Source organism: Sphaerodactylus townsendi, linkage group LG06 (genome assembly GCF_021028975.2).
Source record: "Sphaerodactylus townsendi isolate TG3544 linkage group LG06, MPM_Stown_v2.3, whole genome shotgun sequence".
NCBI classification, from domain to species: domain Eukaryota; kingdom Metazoa; phylum Chordata; class Lepidosauria; order Squamata; family Sphaerodactylidae; genus Sphaerodactylus; species Sphaerodactylus townsendi.
The window spans coordinates 84,996,687-85,019,693 of record NC_059430.1 but is presented as its reverse complement, the minus strand read 5'-3'; the positions used below and the strand labels follow the sequence as shown (position 1 = coordinate 85,019,693).

Sequence of the window (23,007 nt, the reverse complement as noted above, 5' to 3'; positions counted from 1 at the left end):
CAATAAGCAATGAGATAAGCACATGCTCTACCTTGGAGGCAGGGTTGCCCTCTCTGGACTTAGAACTTCAGTCTACGAGGCTAACTAGCACCCTTAGTAGTGACTAAGCGCAACTGGATCAGCTTCTGCTTTTTGGTGATCCTTTTTTCCAGATTCTGAATAAACCCTTCGATCCAACATGTTAATCTTTGCATATGAACCAGTGTATCAGGAAAAGCTTTCCATTATATACATTTAGTTTATTTCCTAGAGCTTTTTCTCATATTACAGCAGAATAGTGGAAGTCAGCAACCAGTTTGAAGGCTACTGGCATCCCTTAAAATTGGGGATGCCAACCTCCAGTTGGGATCTGGAGATCTCGGAGAATTACCACTGATCTCAAGCCTACAGAGATCAGTTTTGTTGGAGAAAATGGCTGCTTTGGAGAGTGCATTCCACAGCAGTGTATCCTACTGAGATCTCTTCTCTCTCCAAATCCCAGCTTCCCCAGGCTCTACCCCTATATCACCAGGAATCTCCTAACCTAGAGTTGGCAACCCTACTGAAAACCTGTGATGGGTACATGCCTTCGAGCCTCAATTAAAACATTTAAGTCAAACACTGCAGGAAAGGCAGCTTATTCAAAGTGGGAGACAAAAAAGATTCCTCTGCTGTAACATTTAACTTTTAATATTTTAATGACCTGGGCCATTTTAATGTAGGCTGCATTGTTAACATATCTTGGGGTCCTTGAGGTTGAAGAGTGGCACAGAAATGTCTTAAATTAAACAACTCCGCTAACAATATATAAATATGACCTTAAGTTTCCAACCATTTTCAGGATAAAACTGTTGAAGCTTACTGTTTCTGCTGTACTTAAAAGCCTGAGACACAACCAGAGTAAGTTTCTCATGGTAAGTTATTAGGATTGATTAGGGCTATGCAGAAAAAGCAGTTTCAGAGCAACCACAGTAGGACTTGCAGGAACTGAGGGTTTTTAATGTATTGAAAAACAGGTGGGGCAGACACATCAACCCAAGATAAGAACACCCTGCAGTTGTTTCATAAGGGCAGCATCAGCATTTGGCAAGCATGCAACAAGAAATGCAGCCATAAGTTTGTTTATATCAGAAAATAGTTTATAAACTCTTTCTTGAGTATCAGAAATTGTTTCTATTTTGCAATAACTGATGTAGCACATTTTCTATACATATTGGAAGGATGCAATCTAGCAAAAAGCTGTCCATTTACTACATTATCTCACCCTTTCTCCAAGGAATTCCAGAGGTAGACATGACCCTACTAACCCTCAAATTTATCCTTACAACCACCATGTGAGGTTGCCCAATTAAACATCATGGTTCTGCAAGGATTTGAATATGTATCTTCCCAATCTGACCTACTATCCATTACATTACCCTCAATTTGCCCATTATCAGTTATTAAATATGGATGTCCTTCTAGGCACGAACACATTACACAAAATAGCACATTCAAGCTATGTAGGTTAATGTCAAACCATGGTATACAACTTTTCCATTCTGGGCAGACCCGATTCATTGAGGCAATATATTTTAACCAGAATAGTCATGACAACTCACCTCACAAAGTTGTTCTGGAATATGAGACAGTGCATTCTGATGCAGCTCTAGTTTCTCAAGATGTTCCAGGTGAGTTATCAGGGAAGAGCATTGACAGATGCTATCTATATTCTCCAGTTCATTTGATGAAAGATCCAATGACTTAATATATTCCTTGTCAGAGACCAATGAAGAAAAACTGTCTGACCTCTTTAAACTTGACTGGAATTTAGAAATGCCCTCTATTTTTTTTTAAAAGAGAGAGAGAGATAAATGTAGAAGCATCCAGTTTTATTGGGGGAAAGTGTGCTATTTATACCATGCTTTCATTTATTGCTTACTTGCACTACTGAATACTAAAATAATTTTTAACTGAGTAGAGAGCCTTCAGGTTGAGAAATTGCCTTTAAAATGCTGACAGAAAGAAAATACCCTGCATTTCTGCATTTTGGTGGTGGGTGCAGGGAGCTGAAGAAAATAGCTACAGAACATTGTACTTGCAGAACAGATTAATTTATTACAGTCAAAGACCAGTAACAAACAACACATGCTAACAAAACAATTCTAAAAGTATACCTGTACTTGCAAAAATGCCTTTCACAGATGGATACTGGAACAGTGCCACAAAAACATCAATGAATATGATAATATATTGTCGAAGGCTTTTATGGCCAGAATCACTGGGGTGCTGTGTGGTTTCTGGGCTGTATGGCCATGTTGAGAATGCTGCAAGAACACGGCCATACAGCCCAGAAACCACGCAGCACCCCCAATATGATAATAATCTACCACCCCATGAATTTTTCCTACAGGGAGACATCTGTGAACCATTCTGTGGTTTTAAAACACCCACATAATAATCTGAAAATGTTATTCTGTAAGAATCGGGAAATTTATGGATAGTAAGCTGCAACATTTTTATTAAGGCAATTTCATTCAAGCTCAGACTTAACAGGTCAGGATAGAATTTTGCCCTCAGCTACTCGGCCCAAGGATCCTGTTTTGTTTTCTGCATGTGTGTGGGCTGATTTCCTCAGGATAACCATCTAGTGGTATCTGCAGTGAACTTGTTCTCTACATGTGGCATGCTTTAGTCAAGAATGAGTAGAAAGATTGCCCAGCCACACAGCACAGGGAACTGAATGAAACAGCCACTGGACGGCAGCATAGATTATACTGTGTGAAAACCATATTCTCTTGATTTTTAGCTGCATGTCTTTATTAGAGCTGTTAACTGAATGAATAATGTAAAAATGCCTATAAGACTTATAAAAATCTATTATGATTTTTCACTTACTGGGGCATTCATCAGAATACATTATTTTTCTTCTCTGATCCCTTAAAGGTTCATAATGTGACCCAGATCCCTGTATAGTAACAGAAAAACAAAATTACACTTAAGAGCATCTGGATACATTTAAAACCAGTACAAGACAAAAACATGCTGGCACAATTGTTTCATAGATTGGTAGGCAGTGAAAATGCTACCCAATCACTGAAATAGCAAATACATGGCACCTTGTCTAGACATGCTCTCTAGCTGGTTCAGTCAGACAAGATTTGCTTATCCAAACAGAGCAAGCTGCAAGGGCAAAGAGAAGGTCCCCAAGTACACTGAGCATTTCAGATTTCAGTGCAATGTGTTTTACTGCCGTTCAAACAGATCTTTGTGTGTAAGACCACTCACACTCTCTGATGCTTCAAGTGGGGAGCTGTGGAACAGGACCCACTTAAAAAAACACACACACATTACTGTTCACAGAAAGTCTCTGTAATTCAACATCAGTCCACAGTTATATCCCTTATTTATGCAACAAAAGTATCATCTGTTACTGAGGTTGGGGGGAAACAACACAAGTCGTATACTTTAGAACAACAGATTTAATTTTCTCTCTTGTGTGGAATCCAAATATAATAAGCAGACAGTGGCAGAATGTCGACTTTTTCTACTTTTCCTCCCACTGCAGCCTACTGGCTCCTTCAATGCATGGGACCACAAATGAAGTGGGGTATAAAGGGAATGGGTGTTCACCCCTCACAAAGGGCGGTGCTATTCTGTTGATGCAAGTGCCATTATTCCAGTGGAACAGCAGCTTTGGATCTAACCCCATCTGATTTATAACGATTAATAATTGGTCATACCATGGAATGCCTTTGGGGAGTAGAAGAACATGCCTCTGAGGCCATTTCTTTGTGGAAATCACCAACTGTCACAGAGCTGGATTTCTTCTTTGTTATAAATGAACTTTCACTCCCTGTCAAAGAGAAGAATTGATATTCCATGAATGTCTACCTAAAATTGAGGGAAATTTTTTAGATTCCAGATAACAGCTTACATAGACACAATTGACAATAGACGGCTTACATACCAGATCTGTTTCTAGCACAAAAATTAGAAACTGATATTTACAGTACATTTATGTGTGTCCAGGCTAGTGCCAGACCTGAACTCTGGAGGGCCTCCCCCCACTGTGGCTGAGACAGCATCGGGGCTGCTAGTATCAGGGAAGTGTAAGGAGAAGACTTACCTTGCTGCTGAAAGGAGTGAGGCAATGCTGATCATCTGGCCCGCCCCTGAGTGGATTATGACAGGGAAAGCAAAGAATGGGCCTCACCACACTGGGAGCAGAGCTCTATCAAACCCTGGGGATCTGTCATATATTTATGACAGTTGTGCATTCCCAAACAAAAGGGTTGGTGGAGTGGTTCAATTTGACTCCACCATGTTTTAGAAGCTGGCTCATGATAAATTCAATCAGTGGGTATTCTTCATGAATCTGTTGATTTTGCCTCAGACCTCCATGTGTGCTCCCTTCAAGCTACTGTAAAGTTGGAAGCCATAGGGTATTTTTGATCTGGTAGAGGCCCAGTGGGTGCCAAAGGGTGGGACAGAGATATGTGGCAATTTTAAGAACAGTTAGAATATGCCTGTACAGAGGAAAGGTGCCACTTTACAGAGACCTATCGAAACAAGGGACATGGGATCTATCAAAACAAGGGAAAAGGGACATGGTAAATTGGAGAATTCTAGCACTGAGACAGGAGACCCCTGGCAAGGGCCCTTTCCAGTGATCTGCATCTTGTGTCCGTTGTCCTATGAGGTCCTACAATCTGGCCCCTCCACTCTACTGCAAAAAAGACTACACATCAATGAGCGGGTTTCAGTTAACTTTGCAACAGGATGACAAATTCCTTCTTTTAGGTAGCATACATACCTTCACTATCGACATCATAATTCAGATGGAAAACACTGTCGACTAATGGGTCAGGCAGGAAAGCCCAATCATCACCTTTCTCCAATGCAGATTCTTCAGTATTTGTATCAGAACTGTATTTTGCCTGGTCTTCATAACTGCTTTTCCTCTGATATCTAAGCACCATTCTTGCCAAAGCAGAACCTGAATCTAATGTTTAAGAAACCAATAACCCACCAATTTCTGAAACACTGGAAGACAGACACAGTGATATTTGCAAAAAATGTTCACAGTAGAAAGTGGACATGAAAAACCACCTTTACACTGCAATAATCCAAGAACTCTGAAAGGGCATTCAGGAAAAGCCATTAAAGCCTTCAAATTTATGATACTTTTCAGATTGTGAAACAGGACATTGTAGTATGAATGGCCAACTATTACAACAACCACAAGACCACTTTCTTCAGCTAATATGCCCGCCATTTATATTAATAAATACCAGCACAAAGTTAGTGGAAACACACACACACCAATTTCCTAAATGGCACTGTTTTTGATACTCACCACTGGTCACTGAAACACAAGATGTCCCCCTCTGGAAATGTTTAATTGATAGGAGACAGCTAAGATCAAATGCTCCTGAGCTTCTAGCGTTTGTGTGCAATGGGCATTTGTGTTAGTTTTAATGGCCTGTTAGAGAACACTAGTCATATATTATTTACTTGGAGGCTGCTTTAAACTAGTCAAGAGATCACTCGATGTTTTAATACCCAAATCCAGTCTATAGCCACTTACGTGTTGGTTTTCTGAAGGATGCTCGTTTATCTGGAAACAGTGGGCTCATCCAAGAAGGTTCAATTCTACCGACACCGAATCCTCCAAGACAGATGCTGCTGTTTGCTATGTCCAAACTAAGCTTTTTTAAGAGCAAGCTAATGATTTGGCTGTCTCCTTTCTTGATGCTGACTGTTAGAGCACTTCGAACATCCTGCTCACGAGCACCGCTGTTCAGCAGCAGTTCTACCAACTCAGGATTGCTTCCTTTCTCACAAACCTATTACAGGACAAACATCGAATGAATCAGTGGAGAAGTGCAAATGAGATTTCAACTTTTGACAGTCAGCAATTTACTGGGAACATCTCCAGGAAAACAAAAATGTAATATGCACAAGACTAGACCTGCTTCTGTTTCTAGCGTGTCAAGCCTCTTGAGTAAGCTGGTACAGAATAATTCCCAGTGAAATGAATAATCAGGATTGGTCACTAATTCAGTTGAGTGGAGGCAAAGCAATCATGTCTTATTTCTTATTTCTCTGCCCAACAACCCTCCTGCATTGCTGTACTCCAAAATGTATACAAACCACAGATCAAAATCTTCCCAATCTATGAAACATTATGAGACTTTAATCTCCTCTTTGCAGTGCCCAAAGAATTTGGAAACAATGCATTAGTCCCAATGAGCAGAGTTCAACAGTGTTCAACATGCAGTCATAACTTCCGACCTATCAGTTTTACTTCTCCTATATGCCAGTGGCTCTCAAGCTTTAGCAACTGGCGGCTGGCCTCTACCCGGGCCATAGCTTTTATGGCCCTGGCCCCTGCCTGGTGGAACGCTCTTCCTCCATCTGTTAGGGCCCTGCGGGACCTCGGGGAATTCTGCAGGGCCTGTAAAACCGAGCTGTTCCACGGGCCTTTGGTGAGGCTGGCCGCTGAGTCCGCCCTTCTTTGTTGCTCTTTACAGCTCCATATGTCATCTGCTGACTGAATATCGGCCAGTCCCCTCCCGGGGTGTTAATGCCGGACACCATCTACTTATTTTAATTGTGGAAGATCACTGCTGCTAGTGTTTTAATGTTTAATTTATTTATTGTTCTAATTGAAACTATCTGATGTATTTAAATGTTTGATTGTTTTGTGAACCGCCCTGAGCCCTTTGGGGTTGGGCGGTCTATTAAATTGAATTATTATTATTATCATTATTATCATTATCATCATCATCATTATTGCATTATTTGGGTGGGGGGGGGGGGGGGTGGGGGGGGGGGGGGGTGGGGGGGGGGGGGGGTGGGGGGGGGGGGGGGTGGGGGGGGGGGGGGGTGGGGGGGGGGGGGGGTGGGGGGGGGGGGGGGTGGGGGGGGGGGGGGGTGGGGGGGGGGGGGGGTGGGGGGGGGGGGGGGTGGGGGGGGGGGGGGGTGGGGGGGGGGGGGGGGGGGGGGGGGGGGGGGTGGGGGGGGGGGGGGGTGTGGGGGGTGGGCGGGGGGGGGGTGGGGGGGGGGGGGGTGCGTGGGGTGGGGGGTGGAAAGGGGGGTGGGCGGGGGGGGTCGGGGTGGGGGGAGGGGAGGGGTGGGGTAGGGGGGGGGGGGCGGGGGGGGGGGGGGTGGAGGGGGGTGGGGTGGGTGGGGGGGGGGGCAGGGAAGGGGTGGGGGGGGGGGTGTCACTGCCCAAATAAGGAGCTCCCTCTGCCTCCCGGCTGGGCTTCCTCAAACCCCAGCCGGTTTCGGTTTTCCTGGACTTTTCGTCGGTTTTGGTTTTTGTGGACTTTTTCTGGGCAAATATTTTCTGCGTTTGAGGATGAAAACCGAGGCAATCGACGAAAACCGAGACAAATTTTGCCCAGAAAAAGTCGACAAAAACCGAAACCAACAAAAACTGAAGTCAACGATAACCGAGGTACCACTGTACTGTCATTCTGTTCTCCTGGTTCAGGTCCAAATCACAGATAACAGAAGGTGCAGAAGCTTTGGCAGACATCCAGAAGAAAAATCATATTTGTTGAACCTCTTCTGGAATCAAATCAGATAGACTATTATCCTCTGAATTATAAAAGCTTATGCTGGAATAAATCTGTTAGTTCTTAAAGTGCCAATGAACTCCTATGCCACAGAGAAACACATCTTGCTGTGACATACCTCTGAAGATTCCTGCCATAGATGTGGGTGAAACACTAGGACCAAAAACTACCAGACCATGGTCACACAGCCCAAAAATAGCCAGTTGATTCCTGCCCTGAAAGCCTCTGTTAATACATAGATATGGAATCCTGTTTCATTATCACTATTATTTATTATTATTCACTACAGAATTTTACTATGCGGCTGCTGTACAACTTCTGTTTAAATTGTTGTAATACTGAAACCAGACACGAGTACAACAGAAGGTCAGTTCCGTCATCCTATTTAACTGCAAGAAGAGAGATTTATTACTTATTCAACATTTAGGGTTGTTCATATGCATGCTCATCATCTGACCACTACACAACTTGATGATTTCCATGTGACAATAAGTTATCACAAACAGGACATATCATCTCAAATGCAGTGTTCGTTTATGCAATCCACACACAAGCCTTTATTGGCATATAGGTTTATGCAATCCATTCCACATTCAACACCAGTCATCAAACCTGGTCCCAAGCTTGCATAAGTACCACTTGAATAATCAACACAGGATTACTGGCCACTTGACATCAGAACTGATTCCATAGCAAAGCCAATGTCATGTGAGGCAATACAATTGCTTTACTGGTTCTCTACTTAGGAATGCAGTATCATTTGATTCTACCTTCAAGAGGTTCTCAATTCTTGACCTTTAAAGGTTATCACCACTGATAATGCAACTGACACTGACATCATAAGCATACTTACTTAAACAAGCTTCAGTAAAATCTGTGGGGCGTAAAGATTTTACCGAGACTTGCTCTCAAGTAAGTATGTTTGAGATCAAAGCCTCAGTTGCATTATCATTATAATTAAACATGTTTCAAACTAATAAGACAATTTTTACTAAAAATCAACTAAGCTTTTCAGAGCTCTCTCAGCCCCACCTACCTCACAGGGTGTTTGTTGTGGGGGTGGGGGGGAGAGAAGGGAAAGGAGATTGAAAGCCCTTTGAATCTCCTTACAGGAGAGAAAGTGGGGTATAAACTCCTCCACCTCACGTGGAAATGGGCTTCCATAACAGAAGATATTTAAAATCCCTTAATCCCTTTAGGAAAGGAGAGGCAGCCTACTTTGCAAGATAGATATGGGCAACAACAAGACCACACAACCTTTCCTGTCCTTGTGGGTACACTAGCCAATGTAGAAAAATGGCATTTCGACACTGCACTGATAGGCACCCCAAGGTTTAGCAGGATGGGTATAGACAGGGCTCTCCCAATGCACCGTGGTTCAGTCTAGTAACACAAAGATGCCCCCCAACTACCTGCATCTTTAAATCAGATACGTACGTGTGTCTGTATTTGAACAACATCCTTAAATCGTCGCAGAGTGGTAACCAGAACTGTTGCCAGAACATGTATTGTAGCGATACATAAATTTTTCCTTGAGATCAAGGATCTCAGGAGACTTAAACCTAGGCACTGTATTTCTAGAAATTAAATAGAGAAACAGCAGTGAATATTAAACACAGGCATTAGAATAAAACATCACATGCTCTTTCCAGTTTGCTCAACACATACTCTTCGTGCTGTTTTATTTTTACTGATCATATTATACGTGAAAAGAAACATTACTCCAGTGAAAAATTTAGTCAGGGCACAGCTTCTGGAGAAACAGGCCATCATACCAACCCATTAATTAATCCAAATATGTATTTATTTGCCTTCTTAAGCTTCCTAGATTTCTAATCTTCTCTTTGTCTAGTTACATGGAAATGAATTTCCAATAATCAATTAAATGCATTAAGTTTCTGGGGTTACATTTCTTTTAGTCTTCAGTAGTAAACAGAATGTTTTATTTGATACCTTGATCATCAGGATACATTTGCAGTGAATGGAGCACAGTGTCTGTCATTCCCTGGTGTAACAACATTTCAAGAGCACCTGAACATTCCACTACAGAAGAAAGGATTTGAAATCCACATTTCTGAACACCAGGATTTCCAACAAACTAGAAATAAAAACACAAAAATATAATCAGGCCTTGTTCTGTGTAACAAAGATAAAAAAAGTTTTGTTTATTTTTGCAAATATGATCGGCTGCATTATCTCTCTTTGTTTATATTTTAGCTTGCACGTAGATGTGTATTATCAAAATACATCTGGCAGGTTGACTGCTAAGGACTGTTTCAAAGAATCACTTCTGCTCTATGTAAGCAGCGCTGCCCTAGCTTTGAACCACAAGAATCTTTTCAAGGGAATGAAGAATGCTTATATAAATCAGGTCATGCAACTGACAGAGGATGTTGAGGCCACAGCAATGCTCAACCACACAGCCACAATTGTGGAATTGTACCTTGCATGCATGTACAGGCCAATTTTTCATAAAGCTATGTTTCCAATATTGCTGTGGATAGCATGCTAGGTCTAGGGAGACAAGCAGAGCTCGTGTGGTGTAGTGGTTAAGAGTGGCAGAATCTAATTCAGAGAACCAGGTTCCATTCTCTACTCTTCCACATGAAGCCTGCTGGGTGACCTTGGGCCAGTCACAGTTCTGTCTCAGAACACTCTCATTTCACACAGAAGCAGGCAATGGGAATCTACCTCTGAATGTCTCTTGCCTTGCAAACCCTACAGAGTTGACTTAAGTCGGTTACAAGTACTTCCCATTACTAGGGGAAAAGCAACTGCTTCAATTAGACTTGTGTAAAAAAAACACCCTGCAATATGTAAAAGAACAAAAGGATTGTTCATAAAATACCTGTGTATGAAAATCATCTAAAGTTTTGTCACAGTTCACAGTTTTGCAACAGTTATCTGATAATTCAATGATGGGGGGGGGGGGGAATCTGTTATGAAACAAAAAATATCTTGCCTTACCCTGTTCAGAGCATCCAGGACTAGTGTATGAGCCCCTTCCAACAAACATTGGTTTTTAATAACTTTTAATGTCAGAGCTAGGTCAGCATCTCCTGAGGAGCTATTCAGTTGTTCTTTCATTCCTCCTGGAATATATATGTGTGTATGTATATATATAAAGACAGAAATTGTATTTCTCAAGTAAAGAAAAATGCCACAATGAAAATCTGCCACGAGATTAGAGCCAGTTATACACTAGCAGAAGGTGCTGTTGTGAGAAAGGACGGCTGGTAGGAGGGAACACAACAGTGACTGGGGGACCTGAGAGAACTAATAGCCATGTGGGTTTGTGGGAGAGGGGTGTTCATCAAGCTGCACTGAGAAGGGTGAGGGTGCCAAAAATCACCCTCTTGCCTCAACCTTCCCAGAAACAGAGGGGACTCCTGGGGGAGGGAAAAGCAGGAGAAAGCACCAGGTCTTGTACCCACAGATAGCAGGGTCCAACCAAAGAGTTTTTAAAAAATTATATATGAAAGCCCAAATCACATCATTAGTTCCTTTAGAATGACCAAAGGCCTAATTCACAATCCAGACTAAAATCAGCTACTTGTATCTCCCTTATATGCTCTCAGTTTGAGGACATTATTGGTTAATTTATAACAAGCAGGGACACAGCCCTGCTCAAGGAAGCACTAAGCATATTTAAATTTCACCAGGATTTGTAACTAAGCATGTTCTTCTCTGGCTTTAGTGAATGATTGTATTAGGAGAGAGGAACAGGGAACACATCTCCCCTAATTCTCTGAACAGTTTTCAATATACTGACTGTGGTAGTTTTCCAGAGTGCCAAGCCGGATCAGGGTTGGGAGGAACCATACAGTAATGGTTCCAATTGTTCTCTGAAGGCAGGTTTTGAAAATTGAGGCAAGAAGATTGCTGATGTCCCCTCTGGCTATTGGTTTGCAACATCCCACACTGTTTCATCTATTTCCTATGCTATGTTTCTGAAACCACAGGGCAGGTTGCCCGGAGGTTTGCAATGTGGTGTCATCAGCATAGGGATGACATCAGCTCTGTCTTTTCTTTTTGACTTCTGAGGAAGATGTGGATTTGCTGAACAGAGTAGTTAGCAGTTGGACAAAAGATAGAGGCAATGCTGTCTGGTTATTTTGCTGATCCTCGAATTGGCATACACAATCTTTTGAAAGGACTTACACTCTCTGAAGATCCAGGTTTTCAGTTCTCCTGGATCAGACTTTACTTCAGAACATAGCCAGAATGCTTTTTATCAAATGCAATCCTTCCTAGAGAAGTCTAACCTAGACACAGTTATTATTATTATTATTATTATTATTATTATTATTATTATTATTATTATTATTATTATTATTATTATTATTTATTGGGTTTATAAACCGCCCTCCCCTGAAGTTATAGCTGCTCTGGGGATTTCCAGACTGAACTGCCATAATAAAGTCTAAATAGGCTGACTCTTGAAGAATCCTTGAAAGCTTCATCTGGTACAGAATACAGCTGCCCAATTACTGATAGAGGCAAACTGCTTTAATCACATTACCCCAATCTTGACAAAGCTTCCAATTTGTCTCTAGTAAATGGTGCTGATTTTGGACTTGAAAGTCTTAAACGGTTAGAAACAGAAGTGTAGCTCCGGGGGGGGGGGGGGCATGATGCACCGGGTGCACGCCCCTGTGGGGGTGTGGCGGGGGCATTCCGGGGTGGAACGAGAGCATTCCAGGACAGGGCAGGGGCGGAGGATGTACCGATGCACCGGGCGCTTTCCCCCCCTGCTACACCTCTGGTTAGAAATAAGATACTTCACTTTTTTCCAGCATGAATCAACCTGCATATTATTTGGAGAAACTGGGCAAACTGTTCACCAGCTGTCAGAAATTCAGCAGGTAGTGAGAGATAAGGCAATTTCAGCAATAGCATCAAAATAATGGGGATGTAAAAAAGCACATTTTAAATGTTAATTTTATTGCAATTGTGCTGCTTTAATAGTATCTATAGAAAGCAACTGTTTAAAAGAATACATGAATAGTCTTTTCCAATAAAATAAGAGCCAGTTTGCGCTCCACATATTTTCTGAGTATAATTTTGTTTCTGGTAAAATAATCTTTGTTATTTATATGTGGCTTACAAATAAGGTAACATCTCTCATTAGCAGCTGCTACTTAGCACATTTTTGATGAAACAAATAACTGTGATGAAGCAAATAACTTCAAATTCACAAAAGTGTGGTCACTATGTTTCTTTTTAATCCCATTAGGAAATTACAGAGACTACTTGAATATGGACTCCTTATTTTCTCTCACTTGGCCTACAGCTATTCTAATATTCATTGTGAATTTACTTACGGAGATTCATAAAATGTAAAATAACTTGAAGTGCTTCTAGCTGTACAGATAACAACTTTTTATGCTTCCTCATAATCTTCACAACTCTGGATGCAGCCACTGTCATTATATCCAGGGGAGGGCAACTGGAAAAATCAATCAGGTAAACAGCTGAACACCACATTTCTCAACTACGCATTATAAAAAAGAAAAATATTACCCACTGACTTTAATTGAAACCAGATTTTTTTTTAAAAAAACAGCACCTGCTCACTAAGATCTTAACATAACATGCAACATTCATGCCTCTGAGTCTAAACAATAGCTATTTTATTATTCTGTGCTGGCATGCAAAGATCCACACAATTAGTTCTTTGCGCAAAAGCTCTGGACTTGATTTATTTATTTATTTATTTATTTATTGTTACAGCTTCTATACTGCCCCATCCCCGGAGGGCTCTGCCACAAGATGTTTCTTGAACAGCTCTGATGAGGACCATGTGACAAACAGCAGAGCTTCGAAGTTCTTTGAATATCCAATAGCAAATGATGATGGGGGCAGGGGGCTGTTACACATGGCAAGCAGAAGCCATTTGACAAGTTGCTCTGTACAGGGCTTTGTTATCTTGTGGCAGAATTACTCCTGTGCCATGGCCCACAGCAGGAATGGAGACTTTGACCCCAACACTCCCAAGTCTGTTCTTTTTTAAAATGTGGCAGCATGGAAAACAGTGGCTGAGGTGAGATACAATATGTTAAAAGACACTACAAATGGCACAAATTTTCATTACCTTCCTTCAAATGCATGGTTCAGTAATTTGCAAGCGCTTTCTGCAACTTCAGGGTAACTGGAGTATTTCTTCAGTATCTCTAGCACATTCATATGTATTCCTTTTGCCAACAGGATTTTCCTAATGCTTACTACAATCAGAAAAACATGAATAAATCTTGCACAGAGAACACAAACCCCTGACTTTTAAATAAGTTTTTTTATCTAAACCAACAAAATGGAGCACAGGTGAGTACTGTCAGCATGGGCCAATGGACCACTAGGGCCACTAGGATCTCTCCCTACACTCTCCCCTCCTGAATTCTCTTTACCATCCTGTTCCGATAGAGTTGCCAAGGCATTTGCAGCAGCTTGGAATACTTCTTTTGAGCTGGAATGCACCAACATGGCTAGCATCATTTCTCTGTGTGCTGGGAACCTAAAACAAGGTTAACAAAAACGTACTATGTTATAAATCGAAACAGAGGCCTGTGAATTCTCATTCTGTTCTTCTAGTATCAAAGGATCACAGTGCATCCTGGGATAACATTCCAGGAGCACAGGCTATATTTCCTTCCACTGTCTTGGTCACCCCTTCCTGAGAAAGCGAGCTGCAGCAACACACTATGGGAAGAAACTTGGGCATGGAGTGACAAACATACTGGATTTCTAAGTGGAGTTGGGTAGGGAAGAGACGAGAAGAACTACTACATCTACACTGTTAATGTCAGAAGGACCAACAATGTCCCCTTTGCTCCAGTAATATACTGAAAAATTCACACACACATTGGTTTCCTGACACAGACACAAAGCTAAAAAAAAAAGGCAGCCACACAGCTTTCATGTATTCTGTTCCATACTTTTTGAAGTATAAATATTGCCAAAACAAGCAACTTGTGAACAACCACTAGTGCCATCTGAACATGTCTGGATAATGGGTGTGAGTGTCACATTTCTAGGCATTCAGTTCAGACTGCTGACCTTTTTTCTTCATCTCCAATCTTCTCATGAAGACAAGGTTGATACATAAGGAGATTATTCAAAGCCCAACATGCAGCTTCCTAAATGAAACAAACAAACAAACAAAAATATTATTTGGAAACTATACTCAATTGAAAATGTTACAAAGTATTCCAAGAATAAAAGTACAATTTGTGGCAATGATGAAAACATAAAAATCAATACAAAACACATTAGGATTGCAATTGATGAAAATATTTAAATGATTTACAAAACTTCACATAATCTCTATTTCTGAATCCATGAAATTGTTTTCTAGGGCATATTTCATTTCACAAGGACTCCATCATCTGGGAATTTCTTGAACCATGCCATGTGTTTTTACATATATGATATATAATATAATGATAACATGAGCTATGGGCTGCCAATCAATCATTCTTTATTCATTACAATCACAGATCAGTTAAGATTGAAAGACAGACTATCATCAGCATATCTGCATACAATAAAAATTCAAAGATACACACACTGATTTCAATAGCACAAACATATTTAATAAAAAGACTTAGTTAACTCCTTCCTTGTTGAACATGCCAAGGGGCATGAGAAGCCAACACGAAAATGGGATCTGCTGAACTCTGTGAGATCTGTTATTATTGTAAGCAGGACTTCCTTTGTGAGTCAGTTATGGTTGCCAACCTCCAGGTAGGGCCTGGAGATATCCAGACAACAGAAATCAGTTCCACTGGAGAAAATGGCTGCTTTGGACAGTGGGCTCTATGGCCGTGGTAGCGAACCTTTGGCACTCCAGATGTTATGGACTACAATTCCCATCAGCCCCTGCCAGCATGGCCAATTGGCTGCTCTATGGCATTATACCCAGTTCAGTTCCTTTCTCTACCAAAACCTGCCCTACCTAGGCTCCATCTTCAAATCTCCATTAATTTCCCAACCTGGAGTTAGCAGCCCTCAGGTCAGAGCCATCACATGAAGTTACCAGATGACCCCCTTTCCCATCCAGATCCTGAACATACCCAGACCTGCTTCGGAGACAGTATTAGATTAGACACCTGGTGTGGAAGAAGACTCAGCAGGTCCTTCCCCTTTATGGGTTAGGATTTTATATTTATTACAGACTCAGAGAAAATTAGTCCTTAAAACTGTTTTATTAGGTTCTGTTTGCATTCACCATTCAGAATATATTAGCAGGCTCACATTCACAGAATGGCCAGCAACTTTAAAATCCATACCAAGCACTACACAGTTTGTAACTTCCAAACTTAGCAAGCTTAATAATTACTCCTAGCTCTAACAAACCACTCTTCTTCTAATCACCTATCAGCTCCTGCTGAAAAAAGGGAAAAATTTTCTTTTTATATCTCCACTAATCAGCAATCTCCCTCAACCAACCAGGAGTCGAATTTAATTAAAAGGAATCTTCAATAGACTCATTATACTAAATGAATGCATAGGTTAACATTCTTTAAGACTTCCACAATTCACAACTTCAAACAGCTGGTGACAACCTTCAGCCGATTACTTTTCAGTTCCAGGACAGGCCAGCTGGAGAAAAGCCCAAACAGTTAACACTTTAAAACATGACACAAAACTTACAGGAAGAATCATGCTGGTGCAGCTACAATTAAACCCAGATAAATTATTTCTCCACACCTGGGAAACCACGCCATATCAGAAGCCCATATCTGTCTTAGAAAAGTCACATTCCTATCATGATTGAAGAACTTATATATGGGAATCCTATGATAACACACTAAATGTTGCATGCTTTTAATTTGACGACCCTATGACAAAAGTATTGGAATTTAAAGCAATTCAACTGCACTGACAATATTGGCCCAGGCTACAAAATCACCTAAACCAACTGTGGCTACATAACGGGCAAACTACAGATGGGGAGTTTAACAGACAGAAGATAAAGTGAGATTAACAGTGACAGCAGACTTCTCAGAAAGTAAGACACTGAAAAGTGCAGTTTGCAAAATCTAAAGCTCAAGCCAAGTATTCTGGAGTAAATAAATACTCAAGAATTGTTTTAGCCAGTCTGATTAATGTCTTTCCCAATTACAGTTTAAGTAAAACATGTCACTCAGGTATATCTACATTTTTCTTACCTGTACATCAATATTTTTTCGGTGACATTTTAAGGCTTTATAACAGGCTTCCAGCCAGTATAATTCCTCTTTTTCTTCCTCCTTTTCTTCCTCCTCTTTTGTTTCTTCCAAATCTCTGTTTAAAAATATTGTTTCCGCTTGGGTGGGAATTTTTATTTATTTGTATTTTGGGAGAAAAAGGATATGCAATTATTGTGAATTTCTAGAACAGAGTAAAATATGATACTAATGTCATGAAATATGATACTAATCAAACATTACTTGCAAAAAGAAAATCACTTAAATTTCTTAGTACTTTCTTTTCTTAAGGAAAAACAAAAGCAAATGGACATGTATAAGGAAGAAGAATTTGGCAGGAGCTAAACTATCATTTGACTCAAGATGTAATAACTGCCACAAAACTGAAACTCAGCCATTGATATCAGAATTTTTTTGCAAAATAAAGTTTCTCAATATGTACAATGGCATATGAGCTACAATCCAATTGATTTGAAACCGTATTGCTCATTTATTTATTTGGTTTGCAGTTCTCTTTACTTGCAACAGCTTGTAACAAATGAAAAAAAAATGCTTTAAAGCCCAAAGCAAAGTTAGGATTATGAAGTCTAAAACTGTATTTAGCAGTCACAGGTTTGTTTGCAAGGAATTTATCATACTTCAGCAAACGAATTACTTACAACCAGCCAAGGGATAGGGAGAGACTGCCTAGTGGAAGGCTTGGGCTCCTTGGCCAGGCAGTGGGCAGAGCATGGGGGGTGGAGGCAAGGTAGCATTTTCCAGACCAGGCTGGGCCAGGTAGCATTTCCCATTGAGCTTTTAAGGGGCTCCCAAGTAGGCAGCAAGGAAGAGCAGAGGTTCAAGCAAAGAGGGGTAGCCAAGAGGGCCACCAGGAAGGGCTTGCAGCAGACAGGCACAAGCGATTACTGAATACTGACATGCCAATGGGGGGCAGAGGCAGTTGTCATCCTGTCAGGCCAGTGAGGGTCAGAAGAGCACCCAGCCACCTGAAGGAAGAGGAGGCTTAAGCAATCTTTGGAGCATTGCCCTTTTAAAAAAACCATAGCAACAAGCGGCAGCTTCCCTGAAGTCAAGCCTCAGAGCCTGCAGGGAAAGGAAAGAAAGGGTGAGTTAGTGAGGGGGCCCACCAGCTGGCAGGAGTGAGTGAAGCAGAAAACTAGGTACAGAAGGCGGCTGAAAGGGGGGCGGCAGAGAAGAAGGTAGGAGAGAGCGAAGACGGGACAGGGGGAATGCCACACAAGAATTGCCGGTAAGTGGGACCCGCATATAAGTCAAGGGGGGCATTTTTCAGCCTAAAAAAAGGGCTGAAAACTCAACTTATACATGAGTATATATGGTAGATAAGGCGATACCCATGAGTTGTTCAGTGGTGTAGGTGCAGCTTTTGAATCATTTAGCACAGGTGGCCGAAGCACCTGGGGAGCAGGTGATATAGCATGATGACATGTCCTCCAAGCAGGCAGCCCTCTATCAGGATGATGGGGTACATCTGACTGTGGTATGGATGTCTGGTTGCTGGATTGGTACATTGGACATAGTCTTCGGAGCTTTGGTGAGAGTGGGGTTGGTGATTCCTATAAATTGTTACTATGTGGAACACAGCTCCTTGGCTTCTTCTACTCTGAGATTCTGATAAAAGCCAGGAAGAATGTAGTGACTTTGAAAAAGATTTGAAAAAGATATGTAAGCACATTATAAGTAACAAACAGAGATATATATGATTCCAACAAGCTATGAGTCAGTTAGGATATGGTGATAGTATGTGAAACAAAGCTATAATATGATTTTTGTATGAGTTTGGGCTTCTTATACTCTAACATCCTGTCTTGTAGTGATAAGCTGCAAAAAGCCAGGAAGAATAGAGTTATTTTGAAAATGAATTGCAAGTTTGTTACAACTAAGAAATAGAGATATATATGTGAGATTAATAGATTATGGATTTGATTGGCAATGGTGATAGCATGTATAATATAGTTACTATATATTGTCTTGTGAGCTTGACTATTTATTATTGTTTGAGGTCCTGATACTAGGCTGTAAGCTGTAAAAAGCCTAGAAGGATGTAGATATTTTGAAAAAGAAATGCAAGCATGTTTTAAATAAGAAATTTATACACACAGACACACACAGACACATATACATATACATACATACATGTATGAAAAAAGATATTGCATATAGAGTTAATTGACTGGATATAGAAACGTATACAATAATATTATAAGTTAATATGCAATATAATGAATGTAAATATTCTTTGCGATATGACTTCCTCCATCTGTATATTATTTATGTTGTAGAAACCTTCATTCATGGTGATAATAAGATGATATAAGGATTGTTATGTACAGAATCACCTGTTGAGAGTTCCTTATCAAGTGCACTAACACTTCCCTTGAAGAAGGCAGACGAAAACACGGTAATTAGCGCGAAGCATTTGGGAAGTACAACGGAGCGGATTGAAATATATACAACTAAAAATGATGAGAAATTTGACTGCCCTTGAATTGAGACGGTATTTATAAGTAATTCAAGGCACCAATCCAGGATTTTCATTAATTGTTATGAACTTGTATCGCAGTCACAGCGGGTGACATTGACGCAATAATATATACAAGATTATGGACATTGTTGGCTTAACAATTACATGATTATGGACTTGAGAGAAGGTTGTCTTGTACTAAACTGTTGCATGAATTGGATTTAAAGTGGAGATATATGTGTTATGGAGATATAATAGTTTGATAAGTCTAATAGCCAACAATTCGGCATACTTTACAAGTAACTAATAGGTAATATAAATTTCTTGAGCCGGCGCCTATGTGCCATGCATGTTTGTGTATCTTATATTGTTTTGAACGTAGCACATTTATTTCATAGATTGCCCTTTTTTAATGCCAAAGATTAGTGTGTCTGTAGATTTTGCTCCCCCTGCATACTGCTGAATGCCCACCTCAGGTTCTGCAACCCAAGAATTTGTTTTTTATAACAACGTGGATTGTATGCCTCAAGAATAAGGCTCTCAAACTGGATTAACTCTACCTATCTATCTGGTCTCTTATAACTTTTCAATATAACCATATAATATATGACATCATTCTAGCAGCAAATGTTATAAAGAGTTAAGAAATTTATTTCATTAATGTTTTATAGTTACTTACTGAGAAGAGCCAAACAGCTGAGTCCTGCAGCCTGTAGCTTTGCATTTGCAGGGTACTTTCCAACAGCCTGCACAATGACTTCATGGACATCATTCAGCACAAGGATATTGTAAAAGTTTCCTGAAGGGTGGGGAAAATTCAATAGCTGTAGCATGAAAATAAAAAAATGTGATGCCAACTTCTGCAGTAATGGCAAGCAATTCAGTGATTCAGAGGAACAACAGTAGAGAAACCTTGGAGTTTTAGCTAAAACTACCAGTAAGTGAATAAAATCTCTGTCGAACACTTTGTCTTGTTTCAACGCCTTCAACAGTTTTACAATTTCTCAAAAATTGATTTACAATTTTGGTTACTTTTGGATTAAAGAAAAGATTCCTCAAAAGATCAATTCTGAAAGTTATACTTGTATGAGAAATTTAAAAGATGACAAAGATGTAGTAGTCACGTGTTAGGTACTGATTCTGTCATGAAGTCCCGTTCATCGGAGGCAGACCTACTGGTGATCCCTGGCCCCAAGGCGATCCGGCTGGCCTCTACAAGGGCCAGGGCTTTTACGGCTCTGGCCCCTACCTGGTGGAACAGGCTTCCAGGTGAGATCAGGGCCCTGCGGGATTTACAAAGTTTCTGCAGGGCCTGTAAAACGGACCTGTTCCGCCAGGCGTTTGGCCAGCCGGGATGATGTCAACTGCCATAAAAAGAAAACATCTAGCCTCCCGTGGGTTCATAAAAAGGGGAATAGAATAGCTGAAGCCATCTATAGTTTAGTATTTTATGTATTTTAATTAAATTATATATACAATGTTTTAAACTTTTATTCTTGTTGGAAACCGCCCTGAGCCTTCGGGGAGGGCGGTATATAAATGTAACAAATAAATAAATGAAAAATAAATAAACAAAGCAAACCTTCCTATAATTCTTCTCCTGTTTGGGGATTTTCTCCATTCCTCTAAGTTACTTACTGTTAAGGAAAGTGCTCATAAAGATTATCTAATTAAATATTTGTGTACTCAGGATCCTAAGAGCCACTCAGATCTGTGCACTGGGGTTTCATTACTATACTTCACCCATCCACAATTCATGATGCATTGGAAGCTGCTCCCAAAACTGTTCCAGGATTCAGTCTTGGAGGGAAATGCCCAGCAGTTGTCTTTAAAAAGCTTTGTCAGTGCACATACCCCACTGCTGCTATTTCCCTTAGAGGTACAACAACTGTTTATACTGGCAGCCTCACCAGAGTTAAGAAAAGAACATTACATTTTTGTTCTACAACTCACCCAATGTAAGCTTGTGCAACAAGCGGCAGCTCACTTCATGAACTGATTCACTGTGGGGGAACATTTTCATTGTCTCCACTATGACATTGTAACACCTCACATTTCCAGACATAAGAACTTCTACATTGCTGGCTAAGACAAAAAAATAAATATACTTGGGTAAGGAAAAGTTCGTGCTATTTTTACTCAAAACAGGTTATCATTAATCTGGTTGATGCTTCAGCAAACACAAAAGGGGCTTTTTTCTTGTTTGTTTTACAAGAGGGGAAACTTCTAATAAAGAAACACTCTAAGTGGAGTGCCTCTGCACACCTCAGAACTCAACCAGTTTTTGCCTTTCCATGGGCTGCTGAAGCCTTACACCGGTCATCACATTTTCATGATTTCCTTGGTATGAAAGTATTTATTTATTTAATTTATTTATTAGACTTCTATCTCACCTTTTCCCAACTAAGGTCGAGATCAAGGTGGCTAATCCAACAGTAAGTCAACATCATGGAAAATGTTCACTTTTGCAAAATAAAGCATGGATTCTCACCATTTTTCTGCGACCACAAAATGAAAACAAGGATTTTTTTAAACAAAAAAATCTTACAATTGTTCAGTTTATGAAGAAACAGAGGACAGTTTGTGTTTTGCCATTCAGCAAAACCTATTTTGAGCTTGCCAATAGTTCACATAAATCACAAGAATTTCACCTAAACTTAATTGATGAAAAAAGTTATTGTATGATGGGGAAAAAAGTTAGTGTAACAGCTCACATTAAGGTAAGAAACCTCTGCAGATGCCAACTTCACTCTCAAAAACATCAGCCTTTTCTACTAGCATTCCCTCCACAATATCATACATGCATAAAACAGTAAAGTTTGCACTTTGTACAGACTTCATGTATCTTGTGACTGCTCTCAAATGTTTCAGATTGCTATAATAGTTAAACAGTGTTCAGAGAAGGCTTTATTTGTAAATGTTTCAGGTTCGGCTGTTGTACACCACCTGTAGGAAGGACCAGACAATGCTCCTGGTGGATGTAACTTGTAAACTGCTACACCCTATGCTATTTTAGTAGGTATATCTTTAATTTTTGCCACCTGAGACCCAGAAGTTGAAATTAGAAAACAAATCTTCTAGTAAGCAAAGTAAAGTGTATTATTTGAAACTGTCACAAACCTTTATGACAGGACTAGCAATGTATCTGAATTTCAGGTTAAACTGAAAACACTGAATCATTTAATAACGTATTATAATCATACTCATTGTAGTGTATTACTTGCTGATAAAATTATACACATTTAAACAGTAAATATATACATGAAAGTAAGTTGTGCATACCACAGGAATTATAATTATTTGACGGTGTACATTGCTTTAGTATAAAATTTTTCATGCCATACCTTTCAAGTCAAGTAGAAGCTTATTTTTAAAAACTTATCACTAATCATACGAGAACAATATTTCATTGGAGTTTTTGTTATTGCTTCTGTGCTCCCCTGCCCCCCAAATGAGATTATGAAAAACCTTAATTTAGAAGAAAGTATATCATTTTTTCTGAGGAAAAAAAATTACAGGGACAGGCAAAAGGTTATTTGCCATTATTGTTTTCCTTCAGTAACACCTTTTGGTATCATCCCGTGTAGCACTTAAATACATCAACACTTATACCTGGCCTGGCAATCAGTGGGACACTGGGGATTGGCAGGTGGTGGCTGCTGAGTGATGGTAATGTATCATTTCTGAGAAACCTTGAAAGTTATGCCACACTTTTCAGGAATTGGCCAAAACTGCATAGTAAAACCAGTTTTTGGCAGTTCCTAGAGAGGATTAACCTCACTTCTGGAAGTTTTTT

The 23,007-nt window shown here is 40.3% G+C and overlaps 1 protein-coding gene across 1 annotated transcript in view; it reads right to left on the bottom strand.

The window, feature by feature from the left end:
* Positions 1-23,007, bottom strand: part of LRRK2 (leucine rich repeat kinase 2) — a 99,953-nt gene that overhangs the window by 55,094 nt on the left and 21,852 nt on the right. The window contains exons 7-21 of the mRNA XM_048501593.1: positions 21,165-21,296; positions 19,891-20,010; positions 16,712-16,848; positions 14,598-14,677; positions 13,949-14,055; positions 13,639-13,768; positions 12,869-12,993; positions 10,512-10,636; positions 9,498-9,642; positions 8,982-9,121; positions 5,549-5,807; positions 4,775-4,963; positions 3,702-3,814; positions 2,857-2,926; positions 1,581-1,801 (exon numbers count right to left, since the gene is read on the bottom strand). Of these exons, the coding sequence (XP_048357550.1) occupies positions 1,581-1,801; positions 2,857-2,926; positions 3,702-3,814; positions 4,775-4,963; positions 5,549-5,807; positions 8,982-9,121; positions 9,498-9,642; positions 10,512-10,636; positions 12,869-12,993; positions 13,639-13,768; positions 13,949-14,055; positions 14,598-14,677; positions 16,712-16,848; positions 19,891-20,010; positions 21,165-21,296 (2,093 nt within the window). The remainder of the gene's footprint in view (positions 1-1,580; positions 1,802-2,856; positions 2,927-3,701; positions 3,815-4,774; positions 4,964-5,548; positions 5,808-8,981; positions 9,122-9,497; positions 9,643-10,511; positions 10,637-12,868; positions 12,994-13,638; positions 13,769-13,948; positions 14,056-14,597; positions 14,678-16,711; positions 16,849-19,890; positions 20,011-21,164; positions 21,297-23,007) is intronic.